Genomic DNA, 20197 nt, shown 5'->3' with positions numbered 1-20197 from the left:
ATGGGATGGATAAAACATAACTCCTAAACCAAACATGCAAAATGTCTAATAATGCCTGGAATAATGTATCTTTGTGAGTTTTACTGGAAAAAGTATCTTTTGTAAGTTTTGCAAAGACAAATGCATTTTTCTTTACTCAATATGACAGTATAACTGTCATGCTAAATATGAAAGTTATATAAACATAACTCCAAAACCAAACATGCAATATGTCTAAAAAAAGCCCTGTAATAATCTATCTATGTGAGTTTTACTAGAATCAGGTGTTTTTGTAAGGTTTGCAAATACAAAAATTTGGTTTTACTCAATATGACAGTATAACTGTCACACTCAATATGACAGTTATTTAAACATAACAACTCAACCAAACATGCAAAATAGGTAATAATGCCTGAAATAATGTATCTTTGTGAGTTTTACTTGAAACATATGCTTTTTTTAAGGATCGCAAACACAAAAATTAGTTTTTTACTCACAATGACAGTAATGTTCTTAGAATCTTGAGATAATGCGAAAAAAGCAATACAAATGTATTCAAACATAACCCCGAAACCAAACGTGCACAATTTTTAGTAATGCCTTGAATTATGTATCTTTGAGTTTTACTAGAAAAATTATCTTTTGTAAGGTTTGCAAATACACAAATATTTTTTTTACTCAGTATAACTGTCATACTAAATATGAAAGTTATATAAACATAACTCCAAAACCAAAAATGCAATACGTCTTAAAATGCCTGTAATAATCTATCTATGTGAGTTTTACTAGAATCAGGTGATATCTTTTAAATATAAAAATAGGCCCAAGCCAAATTCTGCTCATTATTACCTGATGTTTCTTTACAGCCCCTCTACATTTTGGAACCCGGACCTGGTTCTGAACAGAAAATAACTGCTTTGTTTTTCATCATTTTCCCAAATTATTTGCCACTGCTGATTAGCTCTGTGTCCAATTATAGGTTTACCTTCCCTCTTAGAGAACTTAATGTTTACATCAACCTCATCTTTCGTGGTTGCTGTTTTTGAGCGATTAAGGTTCCACCTCGGTCCACACTCCATATCAGAAGATGGCGGTAATGCACACCAGAAGGTAGCTTGCCAACCGCCAATAAACCAAAGAAGAAGAAAAAGTAGATAAAGAAGAAGAAGAGGAAAAATAAAATGGGGGTCGAGCTGGGCGCAGACGGGGGACGACGGGTGACGTGTTAACGAAGGCGGAAGTAAAACAAGGAGTGGTGGCTAACAAGTGAGCGTATCTAAATCTCCTTGGCGGTTGCGCATAAGCTGTATTGTGACTGGATCGAGATGGAAGGGGATAGTGACGGGATGTATGAGGAAAGTATGGACGTGGATAGGACTAGAGGGGAGAGAGGAAAGAAGGGGAGTGGAGGGCATGAAGGAAAATCGAGTGCTAAAAGAGTACACGAAGAAGATGAAGAAGTAGAAAAGAGGAAAAAGACCATGGAAGATAATTACAGGATCATATATACATTTAAATCAGGTCAAGACATGAATGATATAAGTTTGATGACACTGGTTAAGGGGTTAAAGAAGGACATTGGAGAGGTGGAGATAGCGAAGGTGCTCAGGGACGGACGACTTTTGATTAAATGCAAAAATGGAGAGCAAAAGAACAAAGCAATGCGGTTGCAAAAACTGTGCAATAAGATAATAAAGGAAAAAATGGAAGTGGGGGAACGAAAGGGGGCAAGAGGAGTAGTGACAGGAATCCCAAGGGGTGAAAATTTAGAAGAATTGAAAAGACAAATAAAAGGGGGTACTGTCAAGATGATGACAAGAATGATGGCATTTAGAAATGGAGAAAAGACGGAGAGCGAATCTGTATTAGTACAGTTTGTCGAGGAAGTTCTACCGCAAAGAATTATGATTGGGTTTTTAAGCTTTTACGTTAGAGCTTACGTCCCACCCCCAGTACGCTGTTTCAAGTGCCAACGCTATGGGCACATAGCCAGTGTGTGCCATGCTAAGTTGAGATGTGGAAGGTGTGGAGGAGAGCATGAATATGGACAATGTGGAGACAATATACTGGTCAAGTGTTGTAACTGTGGCGGGAATCACACAGCAGCGTATGGAGGATGTGTCATTAGGAAACAGGCAACAGAAGTACAGCAAATCAGAGTAGAAAGAAATATTACATACGCAGAGGCAGTTAAAGTAAGAAATAAAGAAAGTGCAGAACAAGATAGAAGTGAGAATAGATCAGAACAAGACAGATGTGACAATAGTACAAGTAATAAAAAACAAGAGGCAGCAAATACAGGACTTTCCATGGACAAGCTAGTTGTGTTCCTGGCATATGTAATAAACTGCACAGAACAGGCAAGAAATAAAACTGAGAAGATCAAAATAATTGTCAAAGCAGCAGCAAAGTTCTTAAATTTAAAAGAACTATCTTGGGAACAGGTACAAGGTGAACTACAGAGAGTAGACGAGACCGAGTCATGTTACCACAATCCAACGCCATGTTAATTGTTCAGTGGAATGCCAGAAGTTTAATAGCAAACGGACAGGAACTAAAGGGTTATATTAATAATATGAAAAATAAACCACATATACTATGTATTCAAGAAACCTGGCTGAAGCCAAAATTGAGCTTTATAATAAAAGGATACATAACAATACGTAAAGATAGGAATGATGGGCAAGGAGGAGGATGTGCCATATTTATTAAAGAAGATATGCAATATACAATATTAAAAGAAAAACAAGAACTAGAAATAGTAGGGGTAGAAGTATGGAATAATAAAGAAAGATACAAAGTGCTAAACTTCTATAATCCGTGCAAGAAATTACAAAATCATCAATTAGAAACAATAGTCGAGCACTGGAGTGGCAATATCATTTGGTGTGGTGACTTTAATGCACATAGCACAATGTGGGGTGAAAGGGATGACTGGAATGGGGAAACATTGGAAGCATTTTTGGAGGAAAAAGAACTGGTGTGTGTGAATGATGGATCGGGAACAAGGTTAGATGTAGTTACGGGTAAAGAAACAGCAATAGATTTAACACTAGTGTCACAAGGGTTAGCAGGAAAGGTAGAGTGGGAAGTAAATAAAGACAGCACTATAGGAAGTGATCACTACCCAATATTCATTCACATAAACATAAATCAAAGGACAGAAAGCACTAAAATAGAAGGAAGATGGAAGTATAATCACGGTGACTGGGGACAATATAGGGAAAGTACCGACATGACATTAAAGGAAGTGGATATAAATCAAGATATTGAACAACTAAATACAGATATTACAAAGTGCATAATGGAAGCAGCCAAAAAGAGTATACCAAGGAGTAGTATAGGGAAAAGAAGGAAGATAGTGCCGTGGTGGACACAAGCGTGCACAGACGCAATAAAAGAACGGAATAGAGCATTTAGAATATTGAGAAGAACACATAATTTCCAAGATATGATCCAATATAAAAGGCACCAAGCTAAAGTAAGGTACGTTATTAAAAAGACAAGAAAACACTACTGGAGAAAGTTTTGTGAATCATTAAATAGAAATACTCCTTTAGGCCAAGTGTGGGGAATGATCAAGAAAATGTCAGGGATCAGAAATGAACATAAAAATCATGTGATGAAAGATGGGACACGGTGTGTGGTAGAAAATAAAGAAAAAGCAGAACTTTTAGCAAAAACATTTGTTAAAGTGCACAGTAATGATAATTTGAGAAATGTAGAAATACAAAAGAGAGAAGAAACAATTAGTTTAAATATTGGGGAAATGATGGAAGACAACGATAATAGGGTAACCAACACTATAGATATGAAATTTTCTTTGAATGAAATGGTTCGAATATTGAAAAAGGTTAAAAATACAACACCAGGAAAAGACCAGGTGAGTTATCAGATGATCAAGAATTTAAGTAGTATTGGCAAAGAAGTGGTCTTGGAATTATATAATAGGATATATGAAGAAGGAAAATTACCAGCGGAGTGGAAAGAAGCTGTAATAATTCCAATATGCAAACCAGGGAAAGATCCAGAAGAGGCAGGTAATTATAGGCCGATAGCATTGACCTCAAATTTGGGCAAAGTAATGGAAAAAATGATTAATGAAAGACTAGTATATTATTTAGAGTCAAAAGAAATAATAAAAAACTACCAAAGTGGATTTCGCAAAGCAAGAAACACAAACGACCCAGCAGTGCAGCTGGAAGAGGAAATTAGAAAGGGACAAATAAATAAAGAAAGTATAATTGCAGTATTTTTTGATATAGAGAAAGCTTATGATATGTTGTGGAAACAGGGGTTGCTGATAAAACTAAATAAAATTGGGATTAGAGGGAAAATGTATAGATGGATAAAAGACTTCTTAACAAGTAGAAAAATATTAGTAAAAATAGAGAATGAATACAGCAGAGTATATGAAGTGGAAAATGGGACCCCGCAAGGAAGTATAATAAGTCCAGTATTATTTTCAATAATGATAAATGAAGTTTTTAGTGAAGTAGAAGGGTTAGTGGATGTGACACTGTTTGCTGATGATGGTGTGATGTGGAAGAGAGGTAGAAATACTAATCATATAGAAAAGAAGATTCAAAAAGCGGTAAATAATGTTGAAGAATGGGGAACGGCTTGGGGTTTAAGATTCTCTGTTGGAAAGACAAAAGTCATAAATTTTACAAAGAGGAAAGTACAAAACAAGCTCCAAATTAAACTCTATGGAGAAAATATAGAAGAGGTACAAGTATTTAAATATTTGGGTATATGGTTTGATAAAAATATTAACTGGTCAACCCACATCAGCAAAATAGTGGAGAAAAGTAAAAAGGTGTTAAATATAATGAGGGCTTTGAGGGGTAAAGATTGGGGGGCTGATAGGCAGACATTGAAAGCAATATATATGACTTTAATTCGATCTGTTATTGATTATGGATGCATTATTTATCAATCTGCTTCAAAAACATTACTTGGGAAAATAGACAGGATCCAATCACAGGCTTTAAGGTTATGTTGTGGAGCTACAAAATCAACCCCAGTTGCAGCATTACAAGTAGAGATGAATGAAAACCCTTTAGATATGAGGAGAGATCAATTGTCAGCAGTTTATTGGGCAAACTTAAAAGGATCCAAGCAAGGACATCCAACCCATCAAGTGTTATTAAACTGCCAAGAAAAAGAGAAGAAAAAAATGAATAATTTCGGGTGGATAATAGGAGACATATGTATTAAAGCTCAAATTGATAATATTAAAGTTAGCCCTACAGTACCAATCCCTGCAATACCACCGTGGATGTATGAAAACCCAAATGTAAACATGCAATTACTAAAGAATAGAAATTTAAATAGTTACCAGATAGAACAATGGATTGAGAAAACGTTTTTAGACAACATCATGGTGTACACAGATGCATCAAAAACTATAAATAATAAGGTAGGAGCAGCAGCTGTTATCCCACAAGGAAACATAGTATTAAATAAAAGAATTAGTGATAAGTTATCTGTTTTTACGGGAGAATTGGTAGCAATTTATATGGCAATTCATTGGATAGAAGAAAATAAAGCAAGAAAAGCAGTCGTGTGCTCAGACTCCAGCAGTGCATTGATGAGCATAAAAAACATAGCATCAGAAACAAGACAAGATTTAGTTTATGAAATAGTTCAGGCAAATTACAGAATAAATAAAGCGGGAGGTGTGGTAACATTTCTTTGGGTTCCTGCTCATGTAGGAGTTGAGGGGAACGAATTAGCGGATAAATACGCAAAACAAGCAACCACTAAAACAGAAGTAAACATGGAGATTAAGCACAGTAAAGAGGAAGTGAAGAACATAATTAAGATGGAACACAATAAAAAGTGGCAGGATAATTGGAATAAGGAAACAACAGGTAGAGAGTATTACAAAGTCCAGAGGAGAGTAGGTGTAATGAGAGGAGGCAATAGAAATAGGAAGGAAGAAGACATTATTACTAGAATGAGATTAGGACATACATATCTAAATAGTTCATTAAAATTGATAGGGAAGCATACTACAGGACTGTGTGATTCTTGCCAACAGCTAGAAAGTGTAGGACATGTTTTAATACATTGTAGGAAATATAATAGAGAAAGGGAAATACTGGAAAGTAAGTTAGCGAAAGAGAATATTAGGTTAGCAGTGGAAGATATATTAGGACTGCACTCAGAACACATAGGTTATAAAGCAATATGCACATATTTAAAAAATACTGGGTTAAATAAAAGAATATAGAGTAGGGATCCACCTCGATCCACACTCCATTACAGTAGGTGGCGGTAATGCACACCACAAGGTTGCTTGCCAACCGCCATAAAAACAAAAGAAGAAGAAGAAGAAAATAAAATGGGGTCACGAGTCGTACGCATGTTCAGAAATGTCAACCTAGAAAACAGAGTTCAGCGAGAAATTTCCAAGGAAAAGCCGAAGCCAGCACCAAGACACGCGGTTACACAACCAACCGACCATGACGGTGAGAGCCTGAAGGCTTTAGAACATCATTTCAGCAGCAACGAATTTACAAAAAGATTGTAAATGATCGCATGTTGAAATAGTAACGCTTTGTTTGTAGGAAATGTTGGTACCGTCCATCAGAAGAACAACGATTTACTATCAAATCTGAAGTCTGTTTACGTGGAGTCTGTAAACACACAGACGGTGAAGGTCAGTGCCAAATGTACTCGTAAGTGTGCAGCGCAATTACCTTGGTTGTCACCGAAACATTTTTTTTTTACCTTGTATTTTAAATAAGACAACCTCTCATTACATGTTTGCATGTCCTTGAGTTGTTTGACAGTGACAGTTATATTTTGTTATTTAATCTAGCATAAATTACATTAGCCACTTCAGGGCCCACAAAAATCAAACCATATACCGTGTTTATTATTTCATGCTTTTTCCAGTCGTCCAAACATGTTATTTTGAATTAGTGATGGTACGCCCACCCTTGAGTTGATAATGCCTGTGTCTCAAATAGAATATATCTGTCAGTGCACTTCATGTACCTTATGTACTTACTTTCTAAGTGTGCATATAATTTGACTGTTAAGTGCTGTCCCAAATCGATTACTGTTGTTGGCCGCACACTTACCGGAATAGACGGTCTTAATGTAGTGTATTCGACTGTTCTCACAACGTCAGAATTCCGGTCAGGATTCCATATTGGAGGTCCACATTTGCAAACATTGACCAAATTTGAATAGTGCCATGAGGGAAAAAGTCAACAATTCTGTAACAAGTTGGTATCAAAGGATACCAAAACATGGATTGAGTTGATCCCAATGCAAAATAATTAATTCGGGAAAACAGGCGCTAATTGGAGAAGATCTGTTTGAGATGCAATCAGCTTTGTTCCTATTCTAAACTATACAAGACACATTCACAACCAGTTGTTTTAGTTATCAGTCATGCAGGGTGGTAAACATGTTAACATTGTAAACATTTTTAACTTTGTAATCTGTTTTACTTTTTAGTAAAAAGCTCTGACTAGTCTTTAATTGTCATCAATTTTTTTACCAAAAAACAGTGAAAATGTAGTCAATGTAAAATGCATTCTAGAGACAAATTAATTCAGTAAATTTTAATGTTCTCAAAGTCATCTTCATTGTCAATTTTCAACATGTGCTGAACATACAGGAAAATGGAAAAAATGTTTATCTGTAAACCTCATTTTGAGCTGATTGGGTAAAAATAAAAGATTCAGATATACAAAATCTACAGGATAATGTACAAAAATTTGCATTATGCAAGAATATGTGAATTTTGAAAAAAAATAAATGCAACCGCAAATGTGCTGGAATGTGCAAGATGCACATCGAAGAAAACATCAGCGGTAACATCAACAAATGTGAACGGACTTGGAATTTGTACAATGACTATAAGGCATTGTTGCGCTTGTAATGCGAAAGCAAGACAAGTTGAAATAGCTTTGACACACAAACGTGTGCGCCGTTTAATCAAACAAAGAAGTGTGTTTGTACATAAAAGCGACTCAAAAATGACGGTCACAACAAACCCCTGCCTTTGATAAAACGCTGACGGTCACTTAAAGGGGCCGCACCTTTTAACTGCATATATGAATGTTAACCAAAAACAACATTATGTGTACAATAGAACAATGGCAGTGAATAATGACGACAAAGTCAAGTAAACAGGTCTGGTGAATTATGTCCCTAAAGCAACCGCTACACACGTCATCCCCCCAGAATTCGCCATCACAAAAAAAACCCAGTCAATTTAGAGGGGTAGGGGGCCGACCAGTCTGGGTGCGCCGGACTGGTACAATCACCGGTACAATCATCTGCAGAGGGCATCTGCACTGTCAAAGGTGCCGGGGGCCCGTGGAGAAGGACACAAAACCTTGTCATGGGGTCCAGGCAGAGCAGGCGTACGACCCCAGCGCGGGGGTACGTCTTTGGTAACCGGCTGACTAAGATCCAAGTGGGCCGTTTTAAGCCGGTCTACCGTGATTCGTTCAAACCGACTCCTGACATCCAACAGGAAACGCGGAATGGCCCATCGTAAGGAGGCTGAAGTGGGCCTCGGTGGGCGTCATGGCACCCTTCATAAAGAAGCGAGAACGTGAGACGGCGTAAGGCCGTGTTGGGAAGTGGACCACGGTTCGGCCGTCTTGGCCATAGCGAAAGTGAGGGCACTTTCGCTATGGTCCACAAAAGCTCTGAAATGCTTTCCCTCAAGCAGCAAATGGAAATGACATATGGCCAGATAGAGGCCGAGGAGCTCACGGTCAAACGTGCTGTATTTGCGCTTGCAGGGGCGCAACTGCCTGCTAAAGAAAGCTAAAGGTTGCCAAGTGCCACTCACCCACTGCTCATGCACTGCACCTACAGCATAGTCTGAAGCGTCTGTGGCGATTGCACTCGGAGCCTCGGGTAATAGTTGCGCCAACAGGGTAGCGTTAGCTAGAGCAGACTTGACCCCCACAAAAGCACTGCGCTGCGCGTCGGACCAGTCCACCATGTGCTTGGGAGCTGCCCTTTATAAGAGTGTCATACAACGGCCGCATGAGTTTAGCTGCCAGGGGAATGAAGTGATGGTAAAAATTTACCGTGGTACAAAATGCAGGAAAAACACGCACTATCCAAAAAACTTAAAACAAAAAAAAAAAGGTGCCCGGCAAAAAGTTTACTTAAAAAAAAAAAAAATTAAAAAAAAGCAAGCAACACTTGTGTGCTTCTTTTAATTTTAATACAAACTGCGCAGGTGCTACCAAACACAGACCGGTTTCGAAAATGTCTACATCAGTGTGCAATTTTCAACAGGAAGTGATGCACTTAAATAGTCACAGCTGTGGTCAATCAATTGACATAACAATAAATCAAGAACAACTTCAAAAATTAAAGTGCAGAAATAATAGACACAATGGAAAATTGTACAAAATAAATCAAAAACTCAGTACAGTATCATAGGAAAATAAATAAAGTAATACAAAAAAATGTGTGGGCAACATTATAATAAAAGGAGACACCACTCATCAGCACAGTGAAAAAAATAAATAAAGCGCTAGAATGGCTATAGCTCCCTCCTATATATAATTTAATACAAATAAAGTACCAAAATGAAGCACCAACCTGAAGCCTACATCAAGCCACAACAAATCTATGTGAAATACATTATATGCATATAGACAACTTCATGGAAAACCTACCAAAAGCAACTCCTCGTTCATCCCTTTAGGGTACTAGTTTGTAACGTGTGTATTCAAAATGCTTCACCTTGCAGTAAAACTTTTTCTCTATCTCCCGCTCTCCTCAAAGGTTTCACTTCTTCCAAACCCTGAAACCTCAATGAACATATATCATGTCCAGCACTATGAAAGTGTCTTGCTGCAGAGGATTGTATATCCCAATTCCTAATGCTACTTTTATATTCTGAATTGCGAATTTTGAGCTCCCTCTTGGGTCTTTCCAACATAACAAAGGCCACATGGACACTTGAGAAGGTACACAACAAATTAAGTTCTACGAATTTACGACCTGAATGAGGACGGGAGAAATATTCACATTTAATCATAGCATTACATTGAACACAGTTACGACATGAGAAATTACCATTGGGAAGAGATGATAGAAAATGTTGTGGACGAATAAAACAATCTGCTCTGACTAATTGGTCTCTTAAATTAGGAGCACGTTTATGAGCAAAAATGGGGAACTCCCGAAATACATGACCTATCTGAGGAACGCTATTTAAAATGTACCAGTGTCTCTTAATGCAATCCTTTAGATCCCCAGTAATATTAGAAAACATAGTAAGGGGAACTGCCCCGCACTGCGTTACTCGATGTCCAAGGAAGCCGATTCGTACTGGGAAGTCGGAATTTCCGAATTCAAGTCCAGAAGGCAAATGATTTGCCCATGCGCGAACCGCTACAATTCCCCCCCTGTGAGGGTCTCCCTTCTGCTCACTTTTCTCAGATTTAACTCACTTTTCTCAAATTTATCAAGTTTTCATCATTTAAATTAAATGTAAACTCTAAATATTATATCTAAATGTTATATCTAAACCTAAATGCTGAATCTAAATGTGAGCGCTAAATGTTAATCTAAACCTAGATGTAAAATCTTAACCTAAATGTAAATTTAAAAGTTGAATATAAATCTTAAATGTGAGCGCTAAATGTTAAATCTAAACCTGAATCTGAAATTCAAACCTAAATCCGAAATCTAAATTTGATCGCTAAATCTCTCGCAGAGTGTAAAGATGAATATTTATAGGATGTGAATAATCCACCAATCCGATCGATGCCTCTCAGCCGGAAAGCTGCGCCCACATCTCTGCCTCCCAGTGCAGTCTTTTTTTTTTACTGCGGAAGAAGGATGCTTAATGACAAATAATGCCAATAATGTTGCAGTTTAATGTGTGTGCGTGTGCGTGTGTGTGCGTATGTGTGTAAATTAGACATTCAAACATGTTGATGCTGCACAGAAGGATGCTTAATGACAAATAATGCCAATAATGTTGCAGTTTAATAAGTGTGTGTGAGAGAAAATTAGACATTCAAACACGTTGATGCTGCACTTCCATGTTTGACAACAAATGGAATTGATTCTTACACCGAGGCATGCAGTGTGCATGAATACACATATGTTTCTATTTGTATGTGTATTTCATCATTTCGCTGTTATGTCATGATTATGTCACATATGAATTGTACTTTGCTGTAACAACGCGATCACTGTCATATAAGTTTGCTGCATGCAGCCAGTTGACACGCTGGTTCTAAAGAATGTCTTGATTGTGATCTAAACGGTAAAAGCATGGTTATAGTGGATGTGAATTAAAGACATCTTTTTTTCATCTTACTTTCTTTTAAATCACTATTGTCTGCTCAGTTAGACAGCCGTTCTGCAAGGAGCAGGAAGTTGGAAAATAAGCATATTGAATGGCGCATATTGGCATGTACCGGATCCGAACCTATTTCATTCTCACTATGATCATGTTTTAGCATTCAGTTCAATTAACACATATTCTTTAGAACCGATCCAAAAGGATTCTGGCAGCTCGCAGCTCTCAGCAAACTTATGACAATGACCGCGTCGTTTGTAGCGATAGTACAGTTCCTATGTGACACAATCATGAAGTAACAGCGCAGTGAAATGAAATATACAAATAGAAATATGGGATTTCATGCACACAAGAATCAATTCCATTCATTGTCAAACGCGTAAGTGCAGCGTTAATTGTCTTTATGCAACACACCATGCACACTCTCACTTTAAGCTACCATTTAAAACAAGTTGTTATCTAATTGGCATTATTTGTCATTAAGCATCTGTCATGTTTTCTTATTCAGCAGTAAGAAGAGTGGAGGAGTGAGATGTACTGAAAAGCAGAGATGTGGGCGTGGCTTTGCGGCTGAAAGGCGTCTGATTGGTGGAATATTGACATCCTATTAATAATCTTTACACTTGGCGAGAGATTTAGCGCTCACATTTAGATTTAAGATTTAGGGTTAGATTTAACATTTAGCGCTTACATTTAGATTTAAGATTTTAAGGTTTAGCATTTAGGTTTAGGTTTAGATTTAAGATTTGGATGTACGATTTTAAGGTTTAGCATTTAGGTTTAGATTTAACATTTAGGTTTAAATTTAACATATTTTTATATTAAAGATTTAGGTTTAGATTTAACGTTTAGATATATTTAGAGTCAACATTTAATTTATATTTAAATGTGGTGAAAATTGGCTAAGTGAGTTAAATTGAGAAATATATCTGCTCAAAGTGTGACTGAACTTTTAATTCGGTTCCCATACAAGAGCATTAGAAAGTCACCAGATTTATCGCCAAATTGGCAACACTGGTGGCGACAACGTGAAGCCAATGCTCGTTTATAACTCTGAAACTCCAGTGTTCAACAGTGTCACACATATTCCCAGACATAAGGTAAAATTATTTTCCTTGTTTTGTTTTTTGATTTTTGAGTGGAGTGAGAAGAGAAATAAAAAAATTAGTGCTGCAGAGAAATTCTCGATAAAACAGGAAAAGTTACCTCAACAGTATGGCAGTTTTTTGGGGTTTTTTTCTCAACTGGACCATAGTCCTTCGCCATGCTCATCTTTTCTTTACAACTCTCGTCTGTTTCCTATTTGGATGATGTACTGAAACAAGTAGGAACTAAAGAGCAAGTCTGTATAAATAAAATAAATACAAGTATAACAAATGTGCTACTTTTAAAATATTAATTTGGTCGAATAACATTGAAATAATAGTTACTGCATAATAATATAAATTAATTTCCATACTTAAATACATTTGAAATAAAAAAAATTTAATTTTAATATATTTTTCTCCTGGTCCATGTTTTTCATAGGTCATAAAAAATATCAATAACTACTGATATCGACGAATATAAAAAAAACTTTTAGCGTGATACTGTTTTCAGCCATAACGCCCAGCTATACGTGATGATAATAATAATAATGTGGTTGTGCCGAGAAAAGAACAAATAACCCAACATGTACAAATTCCAGATCCACCAAAGCTGAGTCATTGTATATATATGTGTGTCCCCTTTACGCAGTCCATAAAGGAGGGGGTGAGCATGAATGATGCAACAAAATGCAGACCGACGAAATTCTTCCTTCCAGGAAACTCTTATGGCCTTGCAAACCTGACAGAAGTTCCTCGAGGCAAACTGACCATCACAGAAGCTATTAAAGCCGTCGGAAGCCACCAGAATGAGCCTCAAACATGGACGTCGCAGAAGATTGCTAAAGAATATTCTTTGGACTTAAAAGAAACAAACTCTCTTCTTGAGTTTTTCATCCCCTTCCAGGTTCAGATCTTACCACCTGTAAATGTAAAACAGCTGAAGGTCATTTAGGGGCAAAGGCTGATTCTGTCATTATTTCAACCTAAATGATTTGCAACAATTTGTTATGTGTTGGCCCTGCGATGAGGTGGCGACTTGTCCAGCAACCCCGCGACCCCGAGAGTGACAAGCCGTAGAGGATGGATGGATGGATGGATTGTTGTTAATAAATACTTGTGAACATAACCAGCGTTGTATGAAATTATGACTTACTTACATTTTTTTTTTGCGTTGAACTCAAGTAATGAATACTTTCTAAGCAATCCGCTCAGTGTGGTTCTTCAAAATTATTTTACCAATACATAGACATTTCCTCCACAAGTATTGGAACAGCAAGGCCAATTGATGTAGTTTTGCTGTAGATTGAAAATTTGGGTTTGACATCAAAAGCTGAACATTTAAGCTTTAAAACCTGGGTTTTGGTGCACCCCACTTTTGGTATGGTTTGCTTTTCGAAAAACTTTTTTTTTTTTTTCTTTTCAAAAAATGTTGCCTCTGCTTTTGTATACCGTCCCAGTTATCGTACGACCAAGCACTGTGGTGGGTGGTGGGGGGTGATACTTTGCCTGTGTATTATGCAACAACTAAAAAAAGATTTGCAAACAGATATAAGGGATTTAAGGTAAACAATTATTTGCAAACAAAATACGAATTTTGCTTATAAAATACAGTAAAAATATTGGTTTTATTTGTATTTAAGTTTTGGGTGAGTGTTTCGTTTCAAGGTACACATATATATGGTAGATATTAGTACGTCCCTTTATCAGTGCAGACAAGAATTATTATTTATCGTATCAATCTAATAAAATGAAAAACTGCATCGTGTTTGGGTATGTTTTGGTATTTTAATTTTCTTTTCATAAATAAGATTTTAAAAAATGTGTTTTTTAATTTTGTTTTAAAATACAAAAAAGAACATTGAAAAACAAAGCGCTTTTATTTTTTTTGGTTTTAAAAAGAACAATGAAGATAACGGAAAAACAGACCGATACGGATGTTTTTTCGTAATCTGACACCAGAAGTCTTTATTTTCAAAGTTAAAGCGGGGATACTACAATACTCGTTTTTTTCTGGCTGCAGTGTCTTTGGAGCCCTTCACGACGATGTCTGACGTCTGCATATACAGATATCTATATGCACATATAATATGATAGTCGAGGCAAAAGGATTTGATCGTCCACCATAGTACAGATTTTCTTAAAGTATAGTCCACGGTCCTGTCTTTAAAATCGTTACTTCCGGTTCCGGTGTCGGAATATGAAAACACATCAATTTTGGTCTTCTTTTCAGTTTCTGTTATATATATGTGTAGATATTTCTGTAGAAGTCATGGAACTTTGTGCCATGTCTAAAGTGTTTTCTTTACATGTTAGAGGGACAAGCGGTAGAAAATGAGAAATTATCTTTGCCTTTTAAACAGTCAGGATTCCCCAAAGGGCGCTCCCTTCATAAGAACATAAGACTGGCATTATTGAATACTGGGATTTAATTACGCATGAAGTGAATTGTTTCCTATCAGTGAATAAAAATATTTGCAAAGTCCCTTAAAGTCTGAGGTGAAATATTTAGGTAATAACCTATCAAAAAATAAAAATAACTCTCAGAAAACAAACATAGAAAATACAATTAAAGAACGCCAAACTAAGCAAAATTTATGGCAACGAATACATGTGTCAATACTTGGATGTATTTACTTAACCAAAAATATGGATAAATATTGTTTGTGGTTTTCAAGTGATTTTCTTTCACCTTGGTTGGTAATGGAAGAAAGAAATATAATGTATCTATTTTTAAAATTTCGTCTTCATCAAATTAAATAAACAAAATGCATTGTTTTGTTTACCTGGATTACTATAAGACATGCTTTAATAAAATAGTGCTTTAATTAAATGTTTAGGATTAATAATGGAAGTCCTCCATTGTTATATACTTTCACCATGTTGCCGACCGTTTTCTTATATAATAAGTCTTATGTCTCCAAATGAAATTAAAGTTGGCTTGGTTTATTTATTTTATTATTCTAGTAGGTATGAAATGAGAATAAGCAGGATAAATACGTCTGGATAAACTTTCCATTTTGGTTAAGTAAATACGTCCAAGTATTGACAAATCTCTGTGTTGCTTGCCTAAATGCATTCTTTAATTTTATTTTCTTTGTTAGTTTTTTGTGTTTGTTTTTTGATAGTTAATACCTAAATATATCACACCTCAGACTTTACAGGGACATTGCAAATGTTTTTATTCACACATTCATGGATAGGAAACAATTCACATGTTTAAAGGTCTAAGCAAAGTCCTGATACATTAGATAATTATTGAATCTTTTCAATAGCAGTTGAAAATTGCTCTAATTTTTTTAGGACAAGGTTGTGCCTGAGACTTGTAAGACACAATTATTAATATTATCATAACATAGCGAAAACTTAATACCAAATCCAGTGTGTTCCAGCATTAGAAAAAGAAAGTCATGTTCCAGTGAGCCAAGTGTTTTATAAAAGTCCAAAAAGAGCAGAAGAAGTAATTAAATCCCTGTATTCAATAATGTCCATATCTACACACACAAATCAATAGAAACTGAAACTGAAAAGCAAATCAAAATGGATGTGTTTTCATATTCCTACACTGGAACCGGAAGTAGCTATTTTAAAGACAAATCTGTACTATGATGTGCGATCAAATCTCTTTTTACCTCCACTTTCATATTGTAGTAAAGTGACTTACTCTTTATTATGCTCAACTCTAACTTTATTGAAGCACAGAACACAGATACATTATGCACCACTTCTCCCTCTACTGCTCTAAACAATGCACTGGCCCAGTTGCCCAGCACCCCGCTTGAACCCCTTGCCGTGGTCACGGTGCTGCCTGATCAAAAATGGCACATTGACATTACAACATTCCCTCCACCCATAGTCCAGTCAAATATTCCTAGTCCCCCAGAAATCACTGAGTTTGTGTGAGAAAATAGTCCTTGAGATATGATGGAGGCTTCCTTTGGTGAGCGGTGCCCCTGACTCCCACTTCTGCATCCTGTGCTTGATCACCTTGTTCCTGCTCACCTGGTTCCTTACCAACTATTTCCTGATCAACTGCTCCTTGTGGTGCTGAATGGAAATCCTCTAGAAAACTGTCCTCGGATGTGTCAGGATGAGTTTCCTTCTGATCATAACGTGGAGGGATCTGATCCTGATGTCTTCTCACCAGCTTGCTGTCTTGAGTTTTTGCTGTCCACGAGTCTCGCCTGAATTCATTTCTGGCCCGCATATCCTTGTAAGTATACGGCCTCATAGTCCGTGAACACTCGGTCCCTGGCCCTCTTGCCATGGTTCTGTTTTTGTTTTGCCTGGTTTGAGCCCACTTTGTCTCACAGTGCTGGCCGGACCATGTCTAGCTGTGTTCCCAACCTCCTGTTCATTAGCAGCTCCGCAGGTGTGGTCCGGTTGTAGTCTGAGGGGTTGATCTGTATTTAAACAGGAACCTGGACACCTTTGTTTCCACACTTCCCTCCCCCATCTTCTTGATGCCTTCCTTGAAGACCCATACAGTGCGCTCTGTACAGCCATTGGAGCACGGGTGGTATGGGGCTGTTGTCACATGTTTTGGCCCAGTGTCTGTAACCAGAACTGCTGGGATGCCATCAACAAAGATACTTCTCAGTTTCTCAATGGTCATTGAGGAGGTTATGGACTGCATTGGGATGATCTCCATCCACTTGGAGTAAGCATTGATGACAACCAAAAACATTTTCCCCAAGATGGGCCCGCTAAAATCGAAATGTAGTCTCATTCATGGCTGATTTGGCCACTCCCAGAGATGCAGTGGCGCGGCCGGAGGTGTGGCCTGGTTAGCTTGACATGTATGGCATCTGCGCACTGCTGCCTCCAACTCCTCATCCATGTTGGGCCACCACACATAACTCCGGGCTCGGGATTTCATCTGTTAGACCCCTGGATGAGCTGCATGTAGCTTTTCTGTCATGACCTGTCGACCCTGAGGTGGTATTACCACCCTTGTCCCCCACAGAAGGCAGTCATCTTCCACACTCAGCTCATGCTGTCTATACGTATACGGCATACGGCTGCACTCATGGATCAGCACATACCTTGGGCCACGAGCCATTGTTGCACTCTGGACAAAATTGGATCTCGTCTGGTCCATTCCCGGATCTGCTTGGCTTGGCTTGCAATCCCATTCATGTGTTCCATAAGCATTATTACCTCTTCCTCACGTGGTGTACTGCTGGGCATGGCTGGCAATGGGAGTTGGCTTAAGGCAGCAATATTCCCATGTTTCGAGCCTTCCTTGTATTCTAGGGTGTATTCATAAGCTGCCAAAAGCAAGGCCCACTTCTGCATTCTGGCTGCTGCCAACTGTGGAATGCTTTTGCTCTCACCTAAAAGACTCATCAGCGGTTTGTGATCTGTGACGATGGTGCAGTGTTTGCTGAAAAGGTATTGATACATTTTTTTTAGGCCAAACATGATGGCTAGTGCCTCCTTTTCCAATTGAGAGTAACCCCTCTCAGCCACTGTTAGTGAACGGGACATGTATCCAATGGGCTTCTCTGAACCATCTGGGAAACGGTGAGATAGAACTGCCCCTACACCGAATGGCGAGGCATCACAGGCCAGGTAAAGTGGCTTTCCGTCATCAAAGGGTATCAGCAGTTTATCAGATTGGAGACACTTTTTAGCTGCCTCGAATGTTTGGTTCTGATTTGTCGTCCACTTCCATTCATTTCCCTTTCTCAACAGTTCGTGTAAAGGCTCCAAGATGGTGGATATGTTTAGCAAGAATCTGTGATAGTAATTTAACATTCCAAGGAACAATTTTAGCTGTGTCTGGTCAGTCGGCTGAGGTGCATTGACAATGGCTTCGACCTTGTCCGCCACTGGATGGATGCCGTTGCAGTTGATTTTGTAACCGAGATAACTATACCTCGGGTGCCATGAACACACATTTTTGTCGTCGCAAGCGAAAGCCTGCAGCTGCAATTCTCTCAAGCACCGCTCCGAGATTCTTTTAAGTGGCTAGCATCATCCTTCCCTGTCACTAGGATGTTGTCCACTCTCACCACTACTAGCAATAGACCATCCATGGTGCGCTAGAAAATTTCTGATGCTGAAGACACCCCATACGGCAATCTTGTGTACTGGTATAGCCCTCGATGTGTGTTTATTGTTGTGAACTTCTTTGAGTCCTCATTCAACTTGAGTTGCTGGTAGGCTTCCATTTCAGGTTATAGAGTGTGCATGCATATTCTACATCTTCAGTCTCATTTCCCAACCTATAAGTTGCACCTGATGTTGGTCCCTTAGGTTTCCTTATCTGCCTGGCACTACGACATTTTCTGGCCAGGTGCCCCCTCTTGTGGCAATTGTAGCAAACTGAATCAATGAACCGGCAGTCTGCGGCCAATGACTACTACCGCACCTGAAACAGCCACTCAGTGGGATGCGTCGATCTGCTCCTGGCTGAACTTTGTGGACGGTTCCCTCTGCCCCAGTTAGTTGCAAGTCCGCCAGGTCCTTGGATGCTGTTTTCATCTATGTGGCCAAGTCAATGGCCTGAGCCAGAGTAAATTTTTCATCATCCTCAGACAACTACTGAGGTTGGATGCGATCGTCGTTGATACCACACACTAGTCTGTCTCTAAGCGTGTCATCTATTGCACTTCCAAATTTGCAATGTTCTGTGAGCCTCCTTAGCTCCGCGACAAATGAAGAAACGGACTGACCTTGTCTCAGTTTAGAATGAAATTTGAATCGTTCCACAATCAAACTGGGTTTTGGCACAAAGTAATCTGTTAATTTCTGAAGCATTGTGCCAGCCTGATTTGTACCAGGCTGGCACAAATCCTGCAACACTGCATATACTTTGGCCCCACACGAACTCAGGAAAATTGCCTTCTGTTGTCCTTCGTCTGTGATTTTGTTAGCCACAAAGTAAAAGTCCAGGCGTTCAGCATACTGTTGCCAATCATTTGTAGCCTGGTCAAAGTCCGTTAAATTTCCAAACAACGCCATTGAAGTCTTGATTTATCCTCGTCGCCAATGTAGTAAAGTGACTTACTCTTTATTATGCTCAACTCGAACTTTATTGAAGAGCAGCACACAGATACATTATGCACCGCTGCTCGCTCTATTGCTCTAAACAATACACTGGCCCAGTTGCCTCGGACCCCGCCTGATCCCCTAGCGGTGGTTACTGTGCTCAAAAATGGCACATTAACATTACAACATATATGATATGTGCATGTAGATATATCATATATGTAAACGTCAGACCTTGTTGTGCCATGTCTAAAATATGTTCTGTGCAGTAGTCCAAATACATTTTAGCCAGAAATGCGCGTATCTCCGCTTTTGATTTGAAAGAAAAAAACATTTCCGGTGTCAGACTATGAAACCCTATTAATTTTTTTATGTTTTTGTTTACTGTCGATATTCATTTTTCTTTTTAAAACCAAAAAAGGAAAGACGCTTTGTTATTCAATTTTCTTTTTTGTATTTAAAACGACATTAAAAAAACAGTCATTTTTGGGGGGGAGGGGTTTTATGAAAAGAAAGTTAAAATACCAAAACATACACAGGAGCTCGATTCTATTTCGAATTCTTAAATGCAAATCAAAAAAAAAAATTCAGGCCATTTTTTCTGTTTTCATTTCTGAAACTAAACTCGGACAACTATTTATTGACACTTTTTACAACGACAATAGGACTCCTGCTGAACAAAGATGTTACTGTTGTGACGACCGGGGCACATCGTGATGCGGGGCTCGTTCTCCCAGGAATGCAGACGGGCTTCGGACACAGCGTGCAGTAGAGATGCGCGGTTTGCGGGCACAACCGCGGAGTCCGCGGATTATCCGCGGATCGG

General features: G+C 38.3%; 1 protein-coding gene across 2 annotated transcripts; it reads left to right on the top strand.

Moving 5' to 3' along the window:
- The first annotated feature begins 1145 nt into the window (after window positions 1-1145).
- ndufaf4 (NADH:ubiquinone oxidoreductase complex assembly factor 4) lies at window positions 1146-14138 on the top strand. 2 transcript variants are annotated; one of them, XM_061929242.1, is made up of 4 exons: window positions 1146-1166; window positions 6335-6455; window positions 6555-6646; window positions 13028-14138. In XM_061929242.1, exons 1-4 carry the CDS (start codon window positions 1161-1163, stop codon window positions 13328-13330), a joined length of 522 nt encoding a protein of 173 aa, XP_061785226.1. In that variant the 5' UTR covers window positions 1146-1160; the 3' UTR covers window positions 13331-14138. The 2 variants fall into 2 exon arrangements, with proteins under 2 accessions (XP_061785226.1, XP_061785227.1); XM_061929243.1 differs by lacking the exon at window positions 1146-1166 and having other exon boundaries at window positions 6329-6455.
- The last annotated feature ends 6059 nt before the right edge of the window (window positions 14139-20197 follow it).

Source organism: Nerophis lumbriciformis, linkage group LG34 (genome assembly GCF_033978685.3).
Source record: "Nerophis lumbriciformis linkage group LG34, RoL_Nlum_v2.1, whole genome shotgun sequence".
Classification (NCBI taxonomy): domain Eukaryota; kingdom Metazoa; phylum Chordata; class Actinopteri; order Syngnathiformes; family Syngnathidae; genus Nerophis; species Nerophis lumbriciformis.
The sequence above is the reverse complement of the archived record's forward strand: the minus strand, read 5'-3'. Positions and strand labels throughout refer to the sequence as shown.

Coding starts and splice junctions, on each gene's coding strand:
- ndufaf4 (XM_061929242.1), top strand. Junction 6,456..6,554: donor ACAACCAACCGACCATGACG/GTGAGAGCCTGA, acceptor CTTTGTTTGTAG/GAAATGTTGGTACCGTCCAT. Junction 6,647..13,027: donor TAAACACACAGACGGTGAAG/GTCAGTGCCAAA, acceptor CCCTTTACGCAG/TCCATAAAGGAGGGGGTGAG.